Source organism: Aulonocara stuartgranti (assembly GCF_965226115.1).
Source record: "Aulonocara stuartgranti genome assembly, chromosome: 17".
In the NCBI taxonomy this organism is placed as follows: domain Eukaryota; kingdom Metazoa; phylum Chordata; class Actinopteri; order Cichliformes; family Cichlidae; genus Aulonocara; species Aulonocara stuartgranti.
Window position 1 is genome coordinate 32,681,807 of NC_138953.1, and position 19,344 is coordinate 32,701,150.

The 19,344-nt window shown below is 40.9% G+C and overlaps 2 protein-coding genes across 2 annotated transcripts in view; one reads left to right on the forward strand and one right to left on the reverse strand.

The window, feature by feature from the left end:
* Nucleotides 1–19,344, forward strand: part of gsap (gamma-secretase activating protein) — a 55,297-nt gene that overhangs the window by 31,965 nt on the left and 3,988 nt on the right. Inside the window, exons 28-29 of the mRNA XM_082511557.1 lie at nucleotides 124–243; nucleotides 11,551–11,612. Of these exons, the coding sequence (XP_082367683.1) occupies nucleotides 124–243; nucleotides 11,551–11,612 (182 nt within the window). The remainder of the gene's footprint in view (nucleotides 1–123; nucleotides 244–11,550; nucleotides 11,613–19,344) is intronic.
* Nucleotides 1,663–5,812, reverse strand: LOC309692754 (uncharacterized protein). Its single transcript, XM_082511564.1, has 2 exons — nucleotides 5,346–5,812; nucleotides 1,663–2,869 (listed from the first exon to the last, which is right to left on the reverse strand). Exons 1-2 carry the CDS (start codon nucleotides 5,739–5,741, stop codon nucleotides 2,327–2,329), a joined length of 939 nt encoding a protein of 312 aa, XP_082367690.1. The 5' UTR covers nucleotides 5,742–5,812; the 3' UTR covers nucleotides 1,663–2,326.

Sequence of the window (19,344 nt, forward strand, 5' to 3'; positions counted from 1 at the left end):
AGGCTTTTTACAATACAATACAAAGACTGAACAAATAAAACTGGTAAACATGAAAACGGGCTAAAAAGCCTGCAGGAGAATTTAGGAACATAAAAAGCAGATGCCTCCTTTGTGTTTCTCCAGGCTATCACACCTTGTTTGCCGTGTTTGCTGTGCGCTGCCTCCCTCATCACACCTTTCTGCAGTACATTGACCACGGTTTCCTGCAGCTCACCGAGACCTTTGTGTCTCGCCTCATGACGGGTAGGCGCTTGCTCTCTTTTGTATTAAGTGCTCAAAAGTTTCTAATTTTGCACTGATTTCGTAAAAAAGAGAAGATATACAGATATCCTTCTTTGAGGTCAGAGGAGTACCAACTGAGCCTCATTTAAATGCCCAACCTACCTGAATATAGTTGCTGACCATGCCCATCCCTTTATGACCACAGTGCATCCATCTTCTTCCACCAGGATATCATTCCATGTCACAAAGCTTGAATCATCTCAAACTGGTTTCTTGAGCATAACAGTGAATTTGCTGAACTCGCAGTCGTTAGAATTAGATCCACCATCAGAACAAAGAGGTCAAACCTGCTCCTAGCAAGTTGTACCTAATAAAGTGACTATTCAGTGTAGTTAATGCATTTGATTTAGCCTTAAGTGCAGTTTGCATTTAGTGCTAATGTTAACACGCTAAGCTGCAAACTAACACTATAAATGTAACTTTTCATTCTTCTCAGGTTGTCATCATCGCTGTGTAAAATGCAAATAAAGACAGAATGCAATGATTTGCAAACCTCATGAAACCACATTTTGTTCACAGTGAATCACAGACAGTATTTAAACTAGAACGTTTTACTACTGCATGACAAATATTAGCTCATTTAGAATCTGATGGCAGCAACACATCCCCCCCAAAAATAACTTTTGCTGTCACAGTGCCATCCACAAATGCAGAGCAACATATGCTCCCATCCAGACAACATTTATTTTAGTGAAAGCCTTGCACGTTTCAGTAATACAACGCTAAGCCTCATGCTGCATTTATTACAACAGCATAGCTTAGTAGTAGAAGAGTCAGGGCGCTGAGCTGGCTTGGCTGCTGTCCAGACCTTTCACCCACTGAAAACATCTGGAGCATTATGAAATGAAAAATATTCTCCCAAAATTCCAGCAGCTGATCTCCTCAGTTCCCAGATAAATACAGACTTTTGTTAAATAATTGTTCGACATGTTTTGATGTTCTATTGTAAATAAAATATGGGATTATGAGATTTGAAGTCAGGAAGTTTACCGTGTCATAAAACTACATTAATACTACAAAGATGTTTTGTATTTTAAACAACATGCTGTTAGCTATTTAGAGCCTGTGATAAATAAATATTGCTGCTCTACTTGCTGCTGTTAAAAATAACTTGTCTGTGCCTAGTGCGGCTAACAGTTACAACCCAAAGCTGCGTTAGAAAATAAATACTGGTCCAAAATTCTGTACCAATCAAAATTAAAAGTTGATTATCAACCAAACAAAACATTTTGCAGTCTTTCTAAGTTGCTCACTCAGTTAGAGAGGGTTCACGTGACGTGTTTGGAGTCAGAACCATATTTCGCATTCATTAAACAGCACATAAATGCACCATAAACATTAAAAGTCTGATTTTATTTGCTCAAAACACAATAAGTCTCATCTCCAAATAGATCTCCTTATTAGATCGTTTTATTTTTTTATGTGTCCATTCTTTCAGTGAAGCAAACAAAGTTTGAGATTTAAAGAACCAAAATAACAGATCTATCTATTAGTTTTGGATGTGGTACAGTGTTTTGGCCATGCAATGACATACATTGCTACATTATTATATATTATGTAATAAACTGTAGAGCAGGATGGTGGCAGTCCAGTTGCCTTGCAGCAAAAAGGTCCTGGGTTTGAATCCACTGGCTAGCTTGTTTCCCTGTAGTTGGGTGTTTTTTCTCCGTGCTTCCTCCAACAGTTCAGATGAGTTAACTTAACTGGGTTTTAAATTGGCTGTAGGTATGAATATGAGTGTGAATGGTTGTCTGTCTCTATGTGTTAGCGCTGCGATAGACTGGCGATCTGTCCAGGGTGTAACCTGGATTTAGGCTCCAGCCTAATGGGTGATAAAATGTGAAGGCAGAATAATCATACCACAGGAAAATGAGCTAATCAGTCACTTTAGTATTTAACTTGATACATTTAGTCATTTAGTCACACAGTCCAGTAAAAAAGATCCAAATTCTTTTGTCCATACAAAGGATCCATATTTTTCCATCAGTTTTCATGGCTATCAGGCCACATTAGCATGAGGAGGCCAAAAATATGGGAGAACATATTAGGAGCTGTCATCAAGAGACATGAAGAAGCGGATTTCCTTATCGGTGCTTTCATGTAGAGAGGCAAAGTAATACAGTAATGGGTTCAGAGAGTGCTTGAAAAAGTAAAAACATTCCATAAATATGAACATTTTGCTGATGTAAAGCAGTTTTTCCGGTGCTGCGAGACGCACAGTCACATACGCTGTGCGAAACATCAGAGCAATGACAGCAAATACCAGGGAACCAGCGATGATGTGAAGAAATAACTTGGTAATCCTCAGCTTTTTCTTATCAAAGATTTGAATTCGGTTGATCCCTCTAACAAGTAGTGAGTAGCAGGTCAATGAGACGACATGGCTGATAACTGTGAATGTGATGTAGATACATTCTTGTACCGGTGAGAAGCTGAGATTCTCGCAGGAGCCCTTATCCGTCCACTTCTTAATTTTCACCTCACTTAGGAAAAATATACCAAGCAGGGCTCCGAGTAGCCACACAGAGGTCAAAAAAATCTTCTGCTGTGTCGGGGTCACTTCGATCCACTTCTCACGGTGCAGAACCTGGCAAATGAAAAGGACATTTTTAGATTAAAGTTTGCTGCATTTTTCATTCACTGATGTGTTCGTGGGTATTGAGCCCACACCCACCCATTCAATCTGGATTTCATTCTCTAGAAGAATTGGTGTAATATTAAATATTACCTTTATGTGATCAGTGGTTTTAATCCCCACACCAATAAGAATTATAGTCACTGTTATTTAAATCTTGCCTGCAGTGGCATATTTTAAAGGGTATTGTTCTATTTGTTAAGCTTGTACCTTTTTCTTTTTACATTTATATACATTTTATCAAATTGGCATCATCAATACTGTGCTGGATTAAATATTAGAAGTTTCTGTTTGCACTGTGCGCATGGACAAACAAGTAAGAAAGAAAGAAAAGTTAATAATGATACGAAGACAAGCTCCTACGATTTTAAAGTGGGTTTATGAATGGAAATTGGGTTATAATAGTATCCTCAGGGGAATATAAGATGCATTTAGCGATATCAGTGTTTGTGTATTCAGAATATGACGTTCACCTCATGCAATACGGCTCTTCCCCTTCGCCTTTCCTTCAGCTTTCCTGCGCCCCACTGGGGAGTCTTTTGGCTTTCTCGTTTAGCTTTGTCTTGCTGGCTTATTTGTTACAGACCATATCTGGTTAAAATGCCGGTGGGACCAGTGAGGTACATTACTGAGCGGCAGGGATTATTCTCTCTTGTAAAGTTTATCTCATCTCAATGGGGTTTTTATTGGAATGTATGTACAGTATATTGGAACCAGGAGGAGATTAAGATTATTATTTCTTCCATTTACAGTAGTGGAACTGGAAGAATAAATATTATTGACTCTGTCATGTAGGAAGCATGACAAATGCTTCACTTTGGAAATAATTTTACACGTATGTGAGCCAAAGGAAGGGCTTGGCTTGGCGTAAGAATGCCAAAGTAGATTTTCATTTGTTTCTTTTACTGTTTTTATTTGGCTACCTTTCTCTTTTCTTTCCTTTTTTTTTTTTTAAAGAATAATTGGTTAATGTATGTGAACAATGGAAAACGCTCTACAAATCTAATGAGCTTGAAAGTCTGAATACTCATAGGAAATTTTTCTTGTAATTTCTTTAAGTAGTCTTCAGGAATAGTTCTCCAGGATTCTTGAAGGACATTCAAAGCTCTTCTTTGGATGTTGGCTGCCTTTTTGTTCTTTTCTCTGTCAACATGATCCCACACTGTTTCAAAAATGCTAATGTCTGGGCTATGGAGGCAAATCCATGACTGATAGTGTTCCATTGCGCAGTTTTCTATACAGGTTTGCATTTACTACATTGGCAGTGGGTGTGGGATTGTTGTCGTACTGAAAAATGAACCTGCTGCCAATCAGACTCTTTCCAGATGGTATTTCACGATGGATCAAAATCTGGTGGTATCTTTTTTTGTATTTTTCAGTCCACCAATTTTAAAAAAAATCCATCTCCAAACCAGGGGATAAGGGATCCACTGCGTTTTACAGCTGCTGTAGACACTCAGTGTTGTACCTCCATTTTGACCTCTTCTTCTGAATATACTGAGGATGATTTGAACAAAAATATTCCAAGGTTGTACATGTGGCCACTGATTTTCAGCCCAGTCCTTGTGTAATTTGGCATACCTCAGGCTTTTCTCCCTGTTTCCCTTCCTTAAGAATGATTTCTTGACAGCCACCTGAGACTATTTCTGATGAGGTTTCAGTGAATGAATCAACTAAAGGGCCAGACGCATCTCTCAGGTCCTGTGTCAGGTCTTTGCTGGATTTTTTCCCCCTATATCTTAAGGACATGACTTTCAAATATCATCTGTAGATGATAGTTTTTAGCACTTTCACTTTTGTGCTCCACTTTTTCAGTTTATATAGATTTCATCTAACAAATCTTAGGAATCACATTGTTGGTGCAATATTACTATTTTATGCCTGTCAAACTGTGATATTGTTGGTATTTTTTTATAGATTCAACTAGAGGAATGGGGATAAATGATGCATTTTTGTGATTGTGCTTGTAACAAAGTACCCAAAGATAAAAACTGGTTATTTGCTCAGTTTTTTGTGATGTGTAGACACAGCACTGGTTCATCCCTGTAACCTTTATATGCTTGAATGATTCAAAGATCAGTGTTAAGAGGCTAAATTTAAAAAAACAATAAAGCAAAACAATCCCAAATGGACTGAAAGTAAATGAAAAGCTGCCAATGTCCAAAGAAAAACTTTGAAAGACCTTCAGAAAGCCTTAAACAATTGATTAAGACCACATTAAAAACTTTAGGAAAGTCTGGCTCATTGGAAGGAAAATATAAACAAATGTGCGGTGGCTCTTTTAGACAGTACTTATAGACAGTACTGTACATCTGTTTTTTATTTCCCAAGATAAGAAACACTCTTAATTGGCTCAAACAAAAGTCCTACTTGTGATCTTATTTTCAGAAAAAATGACAACATATTTAAAGGACTGATAAATACATACCTGGTAGTACCTCTGGATGCTTATCAGCACCGGAACGTTTAAGTTGGTGGTGTTGCAGAAAAATAAGAGATAAACGAGAAGTTGACAGATTGAATGGTTTAAATGTAGCCCGGTCCAGAAAACGATGCTGCCGACCACCAGGATGAGCAGACAGAGGAGGTCCGACAGTGCCAGGTTGAAGATGAGGTGCTGCGACATGGAGGAACCGCGCAAATTCTGAATGAGTTTCCCTGTCACACTGATGTTTGCCAAGATGCCGAGTATGGAGCTTAATAGAATAACCACACCAGCAGCAATGTACCAAGGATCGAGGCACGATTCTGAAAAGAAGCAGTTGTGGAATGTAGGTAAAAAGAAGAGGATGGAGGTGGTGTTGGAATGGTCTTCGGTATTCATTGTGAAGTTGAAAGAGAAAGATATAGCAACAGTGAGACTTAATTAGATCTGAAAGAGGTATAGCCCATGTTGTATCCAACTCAGGTGTGTGACCTACATGCTGTTTTGCACACACCCTAGTGGTTTGTGGTCTTGAGGTATATTTAAGGGGGGGAAAAATCACATGTAAACAAGAGCTTTTTTCTTCTTTTTCTTCTTTTGTTTATGTATAATACTTCACAAGGGATATTTAAAGTTAAGCTGCATGTACATAAGAAGACAGTCGAAGGATGTGCCAGTCACAAGTCAGTGTCCTTTAGCAATTTCTAGTGACAAGAAGCAATATAACCACAAATTATGTAAAAAGGAAAGTTTTTTATTTTTGCATATCACTCTTGAAAAGTATTTGATCTAATGCAGAATTCATAGCTCATTCACAGTCCACTCCCAGAGGAAGCAAAGAGACCCAAAACATAGCACCACCACCTCCATACATTTCAGTTGGTATAAGTTTATCCTCCTGAAAATCTTCCCCTGTGTGTTTTCTATCAGTTCTATCTTTGATTTGTCTGCCCAGAGTACATTATTCAACAAGGCCTTGTGTTTATATTTTTACCAAACTTTTAGGGTTATTTCTTCTAGTGTGGGTCTCCCATGTGGGTCAGAATTGTTACTACACTACAATCACCTGCAGATCCTGGGAAGAAATCTCTTAGAGACATATGCCAGACAGTCTGCACACAGGCTGAATCTGTCTGTTGCAAATTCATTCAGATTGAAATTAATTAGAGACCTTTTTAAACCCACAAGCATCCATAAATGTCCTTTGAAAGACACTCCTGAGTAGAAACCCCAGTGACGAGGAGTATTTGAAGGTGACAATGAAGGTGGGAATGATGACATAATTTACATTTTATACAGTGTATTATTTTTGAGGAACAAAAGTTTGCCTTTTTTAAAAAAAAAGAAAGACTGCTTGTCCGTGTGTTGACAATAGCATTTAGCACAAAGGAACACAACTTCTCAGAGTTTTTAATGTGGCTGTAGATTTCTGCAGGTGTTTTGCGAGCCATGGATTAAGTGTAGAAAAAGAAGTATTTATTCTAGGATTAGGTTTAATCCATATCTGTGAAAGGAAGCTTCTGTGTTTATTTACTTTTATCTAATACCCAACTGCTTTACTGTAAATACTACACATTTTTACTTCTCTTTACCAGATATAAAAAGCTTGTCTTTTCAGTCAGTAAAGCAACTGATTATATTTGCCATTTTGAAAACCACTGTCACCACAGATCACAGCTGCTCTAAACTACTTTCTGAATTACCCCAGAAACCTAGAAAACGTTCATACAGTGATAAACAGATGTACATGCGGACCAGCTTTCATGCAGATAAAATACATTTTTGAAATACTTTGCCTAGCAGTTAAACTAGCAACTCACCAGGACTTATGGATATGTCCCAAATCCATAATACTAATTGTACACAGTATGCACTACATTGCAATCATCACAGCATTTTTAGCATTTAATATATATATACTTAACTAGGTACACCATTTATGTACAGTGAACTCATTTTTATGTTAAAGGAACCGGTGTAAGAGCTTGAGCTTTGTGGCATGTTGCATTATCGTGCTGGAAGCAGCCATCAAAATATATTGTCAAAAAAGATGGACATGGTCAGCAACAATAATCAGGTAGACTGTGGTGTTTAAACGATTCACTATGAGTACAAAGGAACCCAAAGAGTTCGAAGTAAAATATCCGCCACACCTTTACACCAACTTTACACCACCGGCAGCAGCCTGAACTGTTAATACTGTTAATTTTTATATAGTCCGAATGTTGCAGCAGAAATTGAGACCGATCAGACCAAACGGCGTTTCTGTTTTAATCTTCTTTGTCCCATCTTGGTGAGCCTATGCAAACAGTAGCCTCAGTTTCTTATTCCTTGCTGACAAGAGTTTCACATGGTGTGCGGTCTACTGCTGCTGTGCATTCAGAGATGCTCTTCTGGATACCTTAGATGTAACAAGTGCCTTCCTATGATCTTGAAGCGTCTTCACCATGTTTATACGCACCAATGCACTGTATAAAAACTATAAAAGTATGTATGTATGTATAATACAAAAATCAACATGACATAACAGCTTTATAGTAAAAGGAACTGACACAACTAGTGCCTCAAAATACCTTTAGATGTTCTTAAAACTGACTTTCACTTCACTTTACTGAACTGTCACTGCCAGCTAACCTTTGCAAACAGAAACAAGATGACTTTTTAAAGTTTCAGTACTTCTGGTTTTCTGTATGTTCCCACAGGTTACTGTAACCTCTCACAGTGCTGTGAACGGAAAACGTAGTTTGTGCTTTGCATTGCGAGTACAACAACTCACTCTCAAAAGTGGGTGATCTATGTTTGTTTGTGTTTTTTCGTTTAATCATAAACCTTTCTCACGATCAGTATGAAGTATAGGTTTGGGACAAACTGTGTGTTTTTCACTCCTCAGTGAGGTGTGTTTAATGAACCTACCTCCTGCTGCTACCTGCTGCTGCAAGCCAACTGAAGCTCAATCAAAGATAATGACTCAAACCAGATAGGCGTCAACTTATATCTGTAATCGGTAAATCATTTTCAGCTACATATACATGCTGCTTAAATGATTGATTCTATTATGATGAAAAGCTGAAATGAGGAATAGTTGGACAAACACACACCTGTTATGTCAGAATGCCACCTAAATGTAAAGTAAAGTAGCTCGTAACCACTGAAACTGTTAAAGAGGTCACACTACAGAGCTGTGGGTAATAAGGGAGCATGTTTGCAAGATGCTGCAGTTATCTGACTTCATGAAGAGCGCATTGTTTAAAGGCCAAACATTTTTGACTTGTCACAAAGATCAACAGACCCAAAAATCAGAATCAGAATCAGAATACTTTATTGATCCCTGGGGGAAATTATTTTTTGTTACAGTGCTCCATTATAAACCAACATAAACCAACATCAAGACAAGACAGACAATACGCTAACTAAGAATAGTACAATATATATATATATACATACATAAGTCACTCATAAATAAATAGCTGGAAAAGAAACGTGTAGTTGTAGCAGTAACCAGTGTGTTAAGTGGATGCGTTGTACAGGGAGATGGCCACAAGCAGGAAAGATTTCCTGTGTCGTTCAGTGGTGCTTTTCGGTAATCTCAGTCTCTCACTGAACGAGCTCCTGTGACTGACCAGCATGTCATGGAGTGGGTGGGAGGTGTTATCCAACATTGTCTTTAACTTGGACAGCATCCGCCTCTCCGACACCACCTTGAAGGAGTCCAGCTCCATCCCCACAACATTACTGGCCTTGCGGATTAGTTTATTAAGTCTGTTGGCATCTGCGACCCTCAGCCTGCTCCCCCAGCATGCAACAGCATAGAGGATCGCACTGGCCACAACAGACTCATAGAAAATCCTGAGCATTTTCTGGCAGATGTTGAAGGACCTCAGTCGCCTCAAAAAATAGAGACGACTCTGGCCCTTTCTGTAAAGTGCTGTGGTGTTTTTAGCCCAGTCCAGTTTATTGTCAATGTGTACTCCAAGGTAAAATATCTGAAGATGAAATATTTCAAACAGTCTGAATGTATTCAAAGTTGGTGTAATTGGCTCTGCGTCATGTTCTTAGTATATTTTTACTGAAAGTTCTCCCCATTGTCCCGATTCGCGATGTTGAGAACCAAAACAAAATATCAGAAGCCCAGAAGGATGCAATCAAACAGATGAGTTTATTGAACACACGCGTGGGAAGATGTACACTGCAAAACATCAGATGTAGCTCTCCACCCAAAAATACACTTCAGATTGCTTTTATAATGTCAGGGTTGGTTAACGCCCCTTCTCGTGTTGTACAAGAACATAATTTGTATTTTAAGAACATCATTTGCATGTTTTATAGACAATGAGCAATTTTAAGAGATAAATGCAGACACTGAAGTTCCCCTCTCTAGCATCTTCTCCAAATGTGGCGATGGATCCAGGCTCTGACGTTTCCCAGGGACTGGTCCTCCTTTTTGGCCCATCTTCTGTCACCTGTTACTAAGCAAAACTCAAATGCAACAAGAAGCCGGATACATTCAGGCCTTCACTCAAGCCTGTTTCTAGATTATATGTATTATATGTGTTTTGTAGGCATGTACGCAGTTTTAACCTTCTATAGCTCCAAGTCACTTACACAATAGATTGTCTGGACATCGCGCCAAAGCTTACAACCTCCAATTAATTGACTCTTTAATTAGCACAAAGTGCAATGTGTGTAAAATGATCTTAGCTGTACCTGTAATAAAAAGGTTAATGTAATGCCAACAGCTTCAATAAATGTTTTACTGAAATGATGATTAATTTGATTAATGTAATGGTAATGACTTAATGCAAAGTTAATTAATGCAATGGTGATAATGATGAGTATGAGTAGCAGTAAAATATTTTTCTTATTCCACACCATCCAGTCAATATACTGTATATATGTTCTAGATATACAACATTGTAAGATTAGAATGCTGTGTTCAGAATGGCAATGCTAAAATCCTGCTGTTAAGCAGGTTTTACCATCTTAATTTGCCACTTAACTATATAAAAGTTAGTGGTAGTACATCCAGTGGTTTTTAGCTCAAACCATAAATGGTGGGCTGACCACCCACCAACTTCAGCCCTATGAAAGCTTTGGCATGGTACTGCACTCTCTAGGTGCAGTGCAGAGCTCTGTAGTTCCACCTCTGCGTGCCATTTAAGAGCAATGTGTGAAATAATTGGATCCTGCTGGACTGTCTCAAGTCCAGCAGGTGGTGGAGAGAAAAATGCTCCAGAAGCTGAAATAAGTTATGATCAACCCTACACACCTGCCTCATGCCCTGGAGGTTATCAACAGCAGAACCTTCAGTCAAAGACTGATTGCACCAAAGTGCAAGTCTAAGTGCTTCCGCAGCTCCTTTATAACAGCTACTATAATAAAGTTTAATGCACATTAATAATAATATGATTTTAGCCACACGTTTGCATATTTTCACATTGGCTGTTTTATTTATTTAAGTATCGTTAACTTTATTAGGAATTAATATTGCTTTGCTGCTTGGAATGTGTGGAGTTATATCTGTGCTGAAACTGCTGTCGTAAGTGGTTCTAAGAATTAAATTAGTAATTAGTACTCACGTGTGAAGCTTTTTCTGCTTGTTTCAAAGTAAAATATAAGTAAAATATATTTTACTATTACCCAAAAGGTTAATTCTATTCACCTGGACGTAGCGTTTTCAGTGGGAGAAACATTTCATCTCCCACTGACGAAGAATGGGCTGTGAGGTCAGTTTCTTCATCATTAATATGCAAATTGTCATATCGACTGATCAACCACTGATCAAGGACCATTGATAGTGATCTTGATGCATAGGTTTACGGTAAACATCAAATTTTAATTGTCCCCTATTAGATTAGGTTGGGAAAAGCTGGATTCAACTGGATGTAGCTGAAAACGCTACATCCAGATGAACAGAATGAGCTTTTTTAGATTTCCTTACCTGGATGATTGAGCATGCATCAAGATATTTGACTATTTATTTATATTTTCTATTCGTTTTAATCTCCTGTAATAAATGCGGCACTTGAAGGAGCATTAAGAAGAGTTTTACATGCCGTCTAGACTGAGTGCTGAGGATTGTGGAAATCTTGATGGTGATATTTGCATTTATTTCAAGTGAGGTGTTGCGGTATTTTTTCTAGCATTTGGGGTTTGTCTTCAGTAGACTAATTAGCAACATGTCATCTCTCTGTTTCCTCTGTGTGTTTAGATTTGGACAACAGTGATGCCAATGAGAGGCTGAAATTCAGCATCCTTAAGAGACTTCCTGAGGTATGTGCATCTCTGCAAAGGCTTTTTTCCAGTGTCTTAATTCCTAAAACAGTACATTCAAACAAATGTAACAACTCGAAGTCTGCAAACTAGGAATTTAGAGCAAAACTACAGCCTGGAAGGAGCAAGGAGTAAAAGAATATAACAATGCACAGGCTATTCTCATCACTTTTATTAGTGGGGTGGGGGTGGAGGGGAGTTGTCATCTTTTCTCGAATGGTTCTCTACCCAAACTTCCCATTCCGATCCAATTAGGATTTTGAAGTTATTTTAGGTCTCATCTCCCTCAAGCCCCCCTCAAGCCAATCACAGAGCATTTGTGTAACCAACTGGTACGAGAGTGAAGGCGCATGTGAGCGCAGAGGGTTGGGGAGTGGGTTTCCATACATAGCTGTCTACTGAGTCTGTGTCTGTTTATGTCCTAGCTCTTGTGTAACTTCCACGTGTTCCTGTGTGGGTACAGTATATTTCTTTTGTAGCTGCGGGTGTGTTTGTGCATGTGTGTGTGTGCATTACATCTGCACTGTGAACACAGGAATGTTCAGTGTTTAGCTTCTCTGTTCTGTTTCCTGCCTGCTACACTTTTGCTGGTTGGGTTTTGGCGGGCAGAAGAGATTTAGCAGGTACAGCAACCACACTGAGTTAGAAAACAGGAGATGTAGGAGATTTCACCTTGACTAAGCCCAACACCTCTCATGATTCCCATCCTGTGTGTGCTTGACCCCCCCCACCCCCAACCACCAAGGATTTCCATTAAATGTTTATAAGCAATATTTGCACTGTATGAGGAACACCAGGGATCAGAATGCAGTTGAACCAGCTCTTTTGTCAATTCATGCAGGAATATTATAAATGCTTACTACAGTTATTGTGGTGGGACTAAACTAAAACAGGATACGCCACAGAAACTCATTGCAAGAATGAATTTTTAATGAAATGCTCCAGCTGCCAGATGTAATTGTGGCCTGGCTAACTAAAATTAATTGATAAAATTGTTGCTGCATAAATCAAGATTAAATGTGGCGACACGTCTCACCTAATGCCACGTGTCAGAGAGGTTCCGAGACAAAAAAAAATTAATCCAACTTGCGGTTACTGAAATAGCCTCCTGAGGTTGGCTCCAAAAATGAGTCAGTCCAAATAGGCTCCCTTGTTAACACCAGAAATTAACATGTTTACAGCCTGGTACAGCGATGTTTTTGCTCTGCTGCTAATTTCCTCCCTCATGACCTTTTTACTTCTTTTTTTTTAATATGCTCCCTGGCCACGTTGTTAGGTACACTGATTCAAATGCTTGTTAAAGCAAATTTCACATGGCAGCAACTCAAAGCGTTTAGGCTTGTAGAAATGAAAGACAAGCTGCTGAAGTTCAAACTGAACAGAAAGGTGATTTAAGTGACTTTGAAAGTGGCTGTTGGTGTCAGGTGGGCTGTATTTCAGGGTATTTCAATAAAATGGTAAATGGATTAGTGCTTAGATGCAGCTTTTTTACTCTAACTGAGCATTCAAAGCCCTTTTTTACTACTCACTCACCTTTTTACTACAAGCCTCACTCCCCCAGTCAAACACCTACATTCATAAAGTGCTTTATTCTGTGCCTAAGTGCCTTCTGTAACATTCAATCTCACATTCTTACTCAGATGAATGTATCGGGGCAACCTGGGGTTCGGTATCTTACACAAGGATACTTTGACATGCAGGCTGGAGGATGTGGTGATCGAGCCACCAACCTTCAGACTGACAGACAACTCAGCCATATCTCTCGAGCCACAAAAATCCTGCAGAAAATGCTCATCTACTTTGATTTTCCAGCACAACTATATATTTACAGAAAATAGTCCAGAAAAGAGAAAATCTCCAGTGATCAGCATTTCTCTTTGTGAGAGGTGCCTTTTTGACGCCAGAGGTCAGAGGAGAAAGGCCAGATCGCTTCAAGCCAATAGGAAGGGAAGTAATTCAATTAGCCAATGTTTGCAACCAAGTTATGCATAAGAGCTAGGGGTGCAACGATACTCGTATCGATATTGAACCGTTCGATACAGTGCTTTCGGTTCGTACCCATATGTATCGAACAATACAAAATAAATTTTTAATTTATTTTATCAACTTTCCTTCTGACGATGCTGTCTGTGTTGAGCGCTCAGTGGATCTGCGCTCGACAGTGCAGCCTAGGCGGAGTAGTCCAACGCAGATTCACGCAGGGCAAGCTAGCAAGACAGAAGTTAAGCTCTCCTTGCAACATGGCAAATTGAACTTCCCCCACCCTCATTCAGATCTGGCGTTTGGAACTATTTTGGTTTTCATGTGACGTATGACCCTGAAGTTAAGCGCGTCATAGAGTAAAATAAAACAATATGTTGGATGTACCACGCAAAGCTCAATTACATGGGTGGGAGCTAGTGTGTTAGCGCAGTTAGCTCGTTAAGGTGTTGGCCGTCCAGCCCCATGCACGGGCGATCCGCGGTAGCTCGTTAACAGAGATTTGCCATGTTGTGGCGTTAACGTCATTTCAACGAGATTTACGCTGACAGCACTAGTGGGAACACAACAAATATGACTGCACATTTACACCGACATCATCCTAGTGCAAAGACAAGTGGAAGCAGACAAAAACAACAAGCACGCATGCTACAAACTTTACCCGAGTCAGCCGTTAGCACATGATTCTTCTTATGGGGACCTGATATGTTTAATATGCTGCTGAGAATATAGCCCAGAAGAAGCGTATAGTATAGCTTTTATTTTGGAAAGAGCCATTTCTCTGTAATAAACTCTCTTTTCCAAAGATGAGTGATTCCTCAATCAGATACAGGGCTCGCAAAATCGCTAGCCCGACGTCCCGGGGCTAGCGATTTTTCCAGTCGGGCTACCAAAATCTATCTCTGCCCTGCCCGTTGGGCTATCGTAGGAAGAAAAAATATATGTCAATGGTTTTGCATTCTTTCGGAAATGTAGCTGGGTAATTATGTCATTGCCATCGGTGAGCCACTGCCAATATATGACATACTGAAATCGCGTTTGAATTTGCGCTTGTTTTTTGCTTTCACTTTGCAATCGCGCAAACTGTGTATTGGTGAGTGATGATAATTTGCGCACCAATTCCTCTGACATCGTCTTATCAATCGTTAGCTTACTATGCAAACATGACAAGTGAAATCTTCTGTTTGTACAGTTATGTTTTGTTTATGTTGCCATAGTGACGGGTGACGCCCTCTCGCTGCGACGGTGTGTCCTTCCGGGGTCAGAGGGCGCCCTTTGTGTTGTTGTTGTTGTTGTTGATGTGCTGTTGCCGCGCTGAGCAGTTAGCTAGCGGCAGTGTTCTTCTGCAGATGTCAATAAACGGCTGTGCTCCCTGGCTAGCTCACGAGAAGCAAGACCAAACGACACCTCCGTCTCCTCCTTGTCTGAACTCGCCACATTGGTGTCAGAAGTGGGATGATGGTGGCACCCCATGTTCTGACCCGAGTGACTTGTGCGCCAAAAGAAGGCACCTGGACATTTGTAAAGTGAAAGCAAAAAACAAGCGCAAATTCAAACGCGATTTGAATATGTCACATATTGACAGTGGCTCACCGATGGCAATGACATAATTACCCAGCTACATTTCCGAAAGAATGCAAAAGCATTGACATATATTTTTCTTCCTACAATAGCCCGACGGGCAGGGCAGAGATAGATTTTGGTAGTACGACTGGCGTCGGGCTAGCGATTTTGCAAGCCCTGTGTTACAGGCATGGCCCTTTAAGGATGAAGCCTGATGGGAAATGTATTCGGGATGTGTGTAGCGGGACTGCCTGGTGTGTGTGTGAAGAGAGAGAGCGGAGCAGGGGAAAAGTAACGGTTAGCTACAGAAGAGACGAAAAGAAAATAAATAAAAAGAATATAATAACTCCCTCGACAGCCAGAGTTGTGTCGGCGATGCTCGCTGTGAGTAAACAGTTTCAGCCCACTGTACGCGGTGTTCGTGCCTTAGAGAAGAAATAAAGTTCGGTGAAGCAGTTTCCTACGCCTCCTTCGATCTTTTTGCTAGCGGAGTTGACCTGTATAGTAAGCTGTTGCCGGCTACGAGTCAGTTACGGAACCTTCAAGTAACTGCCAGAGGTTTCCTTACTACGGTTCGGGGCCGCGGATCTGGCGCGGTAACACCTGTATCTGATTGAGGAATCACTCATCTTTGGAAAAGAGAGTTTATTACAGAGAAATGGCTCTTTCCAAAATAAAAGCTATACTATACGCTTCTTCTGGGCTATATTCTCAGCAGCATATTGTAGCGGGTCAGGGCTGTTCGGGGTTCTGTTTGTACAGTTATGTTTTGTTTATGTTGCCATAGTGACGGGCGACGCCCTCTCGCTGCGAGGGTGTGTCCTTCCGGGGTCAGAGGGCGCCTTGTGTGTTGTTGTTGTTGTTGCTGTGCGGTTGCCGCGCTGAGCAGTTAGCTAGCGGCAGTGTTCTTCTGCAGATGTCAATAAACGGCTGTGCTCCCTGGCTAGCTCACGGGAAGCAAGACCAAACGACACCTCCGTCTCCTCGTTGTCTGAGCTCGCCACATTGGTGTCAGAAGTGGGATGATGGTGGCACCCCATGTTCTGACCCGAGTGACTTTTCCCCCGCCGGTCGTGACCGGCCGGTGCGCCAAAAGAAGGCACTTGGACATTTGCAGGACTTTGTGTGCGGTAATGGGGTCGTCTGACCCATTAGGTGTGGGCTATGTAGCGGGTCAGGGCTGTTCGGGGTTCTGTTTGTACAGTTATGTTTTGTTTATGTTGCCATAGTGATGGGTGACGCCCTCTCGCTGCGACGGTGTGTCCTTCCGGGGTCAGAGGGCGCCCTGTGTGTTGTTGTTGTTGTGCTGTTGCCGCGCTGGGGTCCGTTCTTCGTACCTCGCTTACTACATCCAAGATCAAATGACACATCCAAGATCAAATCATCGCGCTAACTTTGAGCTCGCTATCCCGGTTCTTCGAACACACCTGTTGTTGACGATTAGTATAGCTGGATGAAGTAATGTGAGATCACTGGGTGGCTTAACAGGGGCTACGCATCAATAGTAGAAACATTGATCGGCAACCCTTTGATTGGTCGGCGAAAATGTCGAAGGAGCGCGCTCGGTATTTTTCGGCAGCAGAGCAAGAACTCTTGATTGAGGGATTTCAGGAGTTTCAGAGTTTAATTAAAACGCAAGGGAACACTGCAAAGGCTGCAAAAGCAAGGAGAGAGGGCTGGCAGAAAGTTGCTGACAAATTAAACTCGTAAGTAATTTAATAATAATAATAATGGATTGGATTTATATAGCGCTTTTCAAGGCACCCAAAGCGCTTTACAATGCCACTATTCATTCACTCTCACATTCACACACTGGTGGAGGCAGCTACGGTTGTAGCCACAGCTGCCCTGGGGCAGACTGACAGAAGCCAGGCTGCCATATCGCGCCATCGGCCCCTCTGGCCAACACCAGTAGGCGGTAGGGTAAATTTATCATATTATATTACATTATATCCTCTTTCACATTAGAGCCACGACAGGACCCACTAGAACATGGGAACAAGTAAAAGTGAAATATAAGAATATTCTACAGAATGGTAATATTTATCACTTATATTGCTTTTAGTCTCTTGAAAAGAGACCCTGAAATAATCTGTTTGTTTGTTTATAACAGCAACCAAGAAAAGGGCAGAGCAAAAAAAGACAGGTGGTGGTCCTGCACCCCCTCGTCAACAAGTTGGTTAAGTAAATAATACCCTCATGGGAAAATCGATATCTCTCTATGAGCACACTGTCGCGCTGAGCTAAAGGATCCTGTCTATCCCGCAATATACGCTGAGTTCTGAAAACTCTCCTTATCAATCTTGCACCTTCCGCAATGGGTGGATCGCGTATACGGACAGGACATGGCTGCGACAGACTTCCCAAATCCACCTTCGCTTTTATAGCCGTGGTCTCTCATCTTGATTACACGAAGTAATTTACTATTACTACTCTAAAATATGAATGACATCTGAAATAATCAAATACATGAAATAGAATGATTAATAGTACATTTCCCTTTTTTTAGGAAATGACCTGTATGTATCTGTATGAAATCAATAAAAGAATCAAATACTGCATTATCTTTAGTTACATTGATAATATTTATTTATGGAAAAACAGTGGTAAAATATCGCTGTTGCTTTCTTATAAATGAAGCGGACATACCTGCGTGGCCGCGATCTAATCCTGTTTACATAAAGTAAACCTGCTCCCGAGCAGGTTTACGCTTACGGATCTGTTGCTATGACAGCAAGTCCCGGATGAGCTTCGGGGAACCGAACGATCCAGGATCACGCAAAATCGTCAACAATCAAATCCAGCTAACTTACTTAGCGATGTACGAAGAACGGACCCCTGAGCAGTTAGCTAGCGGCAGTGTTCTTCTGCAGATGTCAATAAACGGCTGTGCTCCCTGGCTAGCTCACGGGAAGCAAGACCAAACGACACCTCCGTCTCCTCCTTGTCTGAGCTCGCCACAATATTTTAGTTCTGCTGAGCCAAGTAAGACAGGTCAGGGTGAAGAAGATACAGCCAAAGAAAAGCTTACCACAAAACGGAAAAGTTATGACAAATCAGACTATAAGGCAAAAAGAAAGTGCAGCTTTATGGTTTCATGGACAAAAGAATTTCTGTGGCTGCAATATGACAAGTGAAATAACCAGGGCTGCACATAAGTGGTGCGCATTTGCTGTCAAAATAAAAAACGGGCACAAGATAAGAAGTTTCAACGTGTGTTTGCATACATAAGATTTTCAGGAGGAGGACAGACATTTTGTCATGGTCCTGGGCCATGTTGGCCCAGTATTCTTGGTTCCTTGTATTTTCGCTCCTTATTTAGGCCATGTTTTCTGAGGTGTCCTGTTGTGGTGTTCCCTAAGTGTTTTTCCCTTTGTGACTCTTACCCCCTTGTGCCCCTCTGTGTATTTATGAGCTCTCGTCTCTCTTTGTGTTTATTCCATGTTTCCCCCAGCCTGTTATGTCTGTGTTCTCCCCGTGCTCTCTCTCCTCCTGTCTGAACCTCTGTGTACTTCCTGTTTTACTTTGACAGTCTCTCGTCAGTATGCGTAATGTTGTGTTCACTCCTGCCCTGTCTCGTTATGTTTATCAGTGTCACCTGTGTTCCCCACCTGTGTGTAATCTCCCTGTGTTCTCTGGGTGTATTTAAGTTGTGTCTTCTGTTATGGTAGTTGCTGGTTCGTCTGTGTTGTTTCCCCTCGGTCTCCCTGCGTCTCTTGTGTATTTCCCCGGACCTCCCTGCATCCTCGTTTCTGGTTTGTGTTATTAGCTTACCCAGTTTAGGTTTCCGGTTTCTTGTTTTTCCACCAGTGCTGTTTTGTGCCCACCGTTGTAAATAAATATTCACCTGCACCAGAGCTGCCGCCTTTTGGGTCCTTTTCTACAACTCCACACGGCTTGCCCCGCAAACCGTGACACATTTGTTTAGAACTCTTAAAGATGTCGAAGAAGCAAGCTCCTTTAAGCAATTACTGTGATGTGCCTCCACCTCCAAAGAAATGTCAGAAGGAGTCCGAACCACAAAAGAAGCACGTATTCTCGGAAAAGTAGTTGCAGGAGGCGAGCTGGCTTCAAACAAATGATGAACGCACAGAGACGTGGTGCGGAATGTGCCGTGAAAATTTAATAAATGACAAATTAAAAAGGCATGAACATTTTTTTTGTATCGAAAAAATGTCGAACCGTGACA